Source organism: Dermacentor silvarum, unplaced genomic scaffold (assembly GCF_013339745.2).
Source record: "Dermacentor silvarum isolate Dsil-2018 unplaced genomic scaffold, BIME_Dsil_1.4 Seq559, whole genome shotgun sequence".
NCBI classification, from domain to species: Eukaryota; Metazoa; Arthropoda; class Arachnida; order Ixodida; family Ixodidae; genus Dermacentor; species Dermacentor silvarum.
Window position 1 is genome coordinate 37499 of NW_023606429.1, and position 2427 is coordinate 39925.

Here is a 2427-nt window from a genome sequence, read left to right on the forward strand (position 1 = left end):
AAAAAACTAGGCCGCCATGTTTTGTTGTGGAAATTTAGCGCAGTTACCATTAGGAAGCCGTACTGCTGAGAACATGGACTCCTAGCAGTGCGCCGGGTCATCAACCTGTATACGATAGCAGCTGCACGTAAAAACGAAGACACACTGAAAGAAAAAGACAAGAGAAGCGCTTTTCTGTGTTTTTGTTATGCACGGGCGTTGCTCTCATGAATAGGTTCCAACTCGCCCAATTCTCCATCCTTGTGCGGGTCATCCAGGTTTCCAGCAATACATCAAAGTTAGCCATCAGGGCTTTCACGTATTGAATTGTATGTTTTCACTTAATTTCACTTAATTTCATCGTGTAACCGCTTGCATTTGCACAATGACCCGAGGCTTTCGCTCGGCTAGGATTCTTGTGCAGCCATCGGCCATATTGATTCACGTTGTTGCACCGCCTTTATCCCTTGGGACCAGAACATGGCTTTATTTAGAGCTTGACGGCGTCGCCGCTGCACACGTAGCGCACGGCCGGTGGTTCAGCTCGACGGCTCGCGAAGCACGGCAGTACGGCCTTGAACTCCTTGCGGAAGCTGTCGTTGAGCCAGGTGTAGAGGAAAGGGTTGTAGCAGGTCGAGCTCATGGCAATCGCATGCGCCAGGAAGAAAAAGGCGTTCGCAAACTGCCAGCTGGCTGCGCGCACCGAAAAATCGATGGCCAGGTTGTACAGGTTGAGAGGCAGCCAGCAAGCGCCGAATATGGCCACCATGGAGACGAGCATGCGGTTGGTGCGGCGCGTACGCCGTCGCTCCAGCTGCTCCTTTTGCATCGACTTGGCGCCGGGCTTGGCGCGCGCGCGCTCGCGAAGCTTGCAGCAGACACGCATGTACAAAAGCTGATGACGGCGAACGGCAAGCCGAACTGGAGCGCGCTCGTGCACAGGCTGAAAGCTCGCCGGCTATGCTCCGAGGGCCAGCGCTCCTCGCAGAAGGCGCCGCCGTCCGCAGTCAGGCCGATGAAGAGGCCGTATGGTAGCGTCAGCAGCGCGCCGGCGAGCCACACGAGACCAATGAGTGCGCCGCACACAGGCAGTCGCAGCCGGCCGCGGAACGGGTGCATGATGACGAAGAAGCGGTCCACTGCAATTGCCGTGAGCGTGAACGAAGACACGTACACGCTGACGCCCTGCGCGTACGGCACCAGGCGACAGAGCGCGGCGCCCAGCGGCCACGCACCGACGAACTGGTGCAGCGGTGTGAACGGCACAGCGAGGGGCAGAGCAGGATGTCGGAGAGCGCCAGGTTGGCGATGAACAGGTTGGTCACCGTGTGCATAGCCCGTTGCCGGGCCACCACGAAGCACACGAGCGCGTTCCCCGAGACGCCCACGGCGAACACGAGCCCGTACACACAGTAAAAGAAGGCCCGCACCGCCGGAACGCCAGACACGTAGTCCACAGGGTGGCTCACGTTGCCCATGGCACTGCAGAGAACAGCATGAAACATCTTCGTTGAGAACTGCTCGTCATCTCATCACTCAGTTGAAACTATACTCGCTAGCACAATGAGCAAAGGAGAACAAGCGGATGCTATATTCATTGACTTCAGTCAAGCGTTTGATAATTTGATAAGGTCTCACGTATTAAATTGCTGTCTAAGTTCTCTACTTAAACACTATAAATATTAGTAAGAATTAAAGCCTATTTTCGAGCCACCGTCAAAATCAAGTTCTGTTGATTCTGGTTTCCGCGGGGGTTCCGGCCTCGGTCTACTCTTACATATAATATATGAACGATATCGTTATCAATCTTTCCGTTAAAATCAGCTTTACGTTGATGACTGCGTGTTGTACGAAGAAATAAATTCAAGTGAAGACCAACTCCGGTTAAATAGGGGTTCATTAATATGGTTCAATGGTGGCCCGCCGTGGTGGCGTTGTGGCTATGGCCAGAGTCCTTCAATAATCAAAAGTATTGAAGGACTCTGCTATGGCATTGCGCTTACATAGCACGAGGTCGCCGGAGCAAATCACGGCCAGGCGGCCGTATTTCGATGTGAGCGAAATGCAAAAACAGCCGTGTACTGTGCACGGGTGCGCGTTAAAAAGAAAAAGAAAAAGAAACACCAGTCCATCCCCTATTGAGAAAATGGGGGTAAGCGAAGCTTGGCAAGACGATGCTGTCGCAGGCGTTCCGCTTCGTTGCCTAAACTCAGGGTCGGCGGCTCTTCGCTGACGCTTAGCCTGGGTTCGCCAGCCTCACGCTTGAATCCGCACGTCGACGACGAGCGCTTTCACCACGCGCGGCCTTCCCATCCGGGCGCCGACGAAACTGAGCTGAGGCGAGGAAAGCCCGGCGGAGCGCGCGCCAACCCCGGGTCGCAGAAAATCCGGCGTCGGTGTCGGCGTGGGTGTTGGCGTCTGTGGCGGGAAAATCATCCCCAACCACCC

General features: G+C 55.0%; 1 protein-coding gene across 1 annotated transcript; it reads right to left on the minus strand.

The window, feature by feature from the left end:
* Positions 1 to 453: 453 nt before the first annotated feature.
* Positions 454 to 1457, minus strand: LOC119435239 (prolactin-releasing peptide receptor-like). The gene is given in 3 exon segments (XM_037702153.2): positions 454 to 867; positions 870 to 1253; positions 1256 to 1457. Coding segments are annotated over 3 exon segments (984 nt in total). The 3' UTR covers positions 454 to 469.
* Between the last annotated feature and the right edge of the window lie 970 nt (positions 1458 to 2427).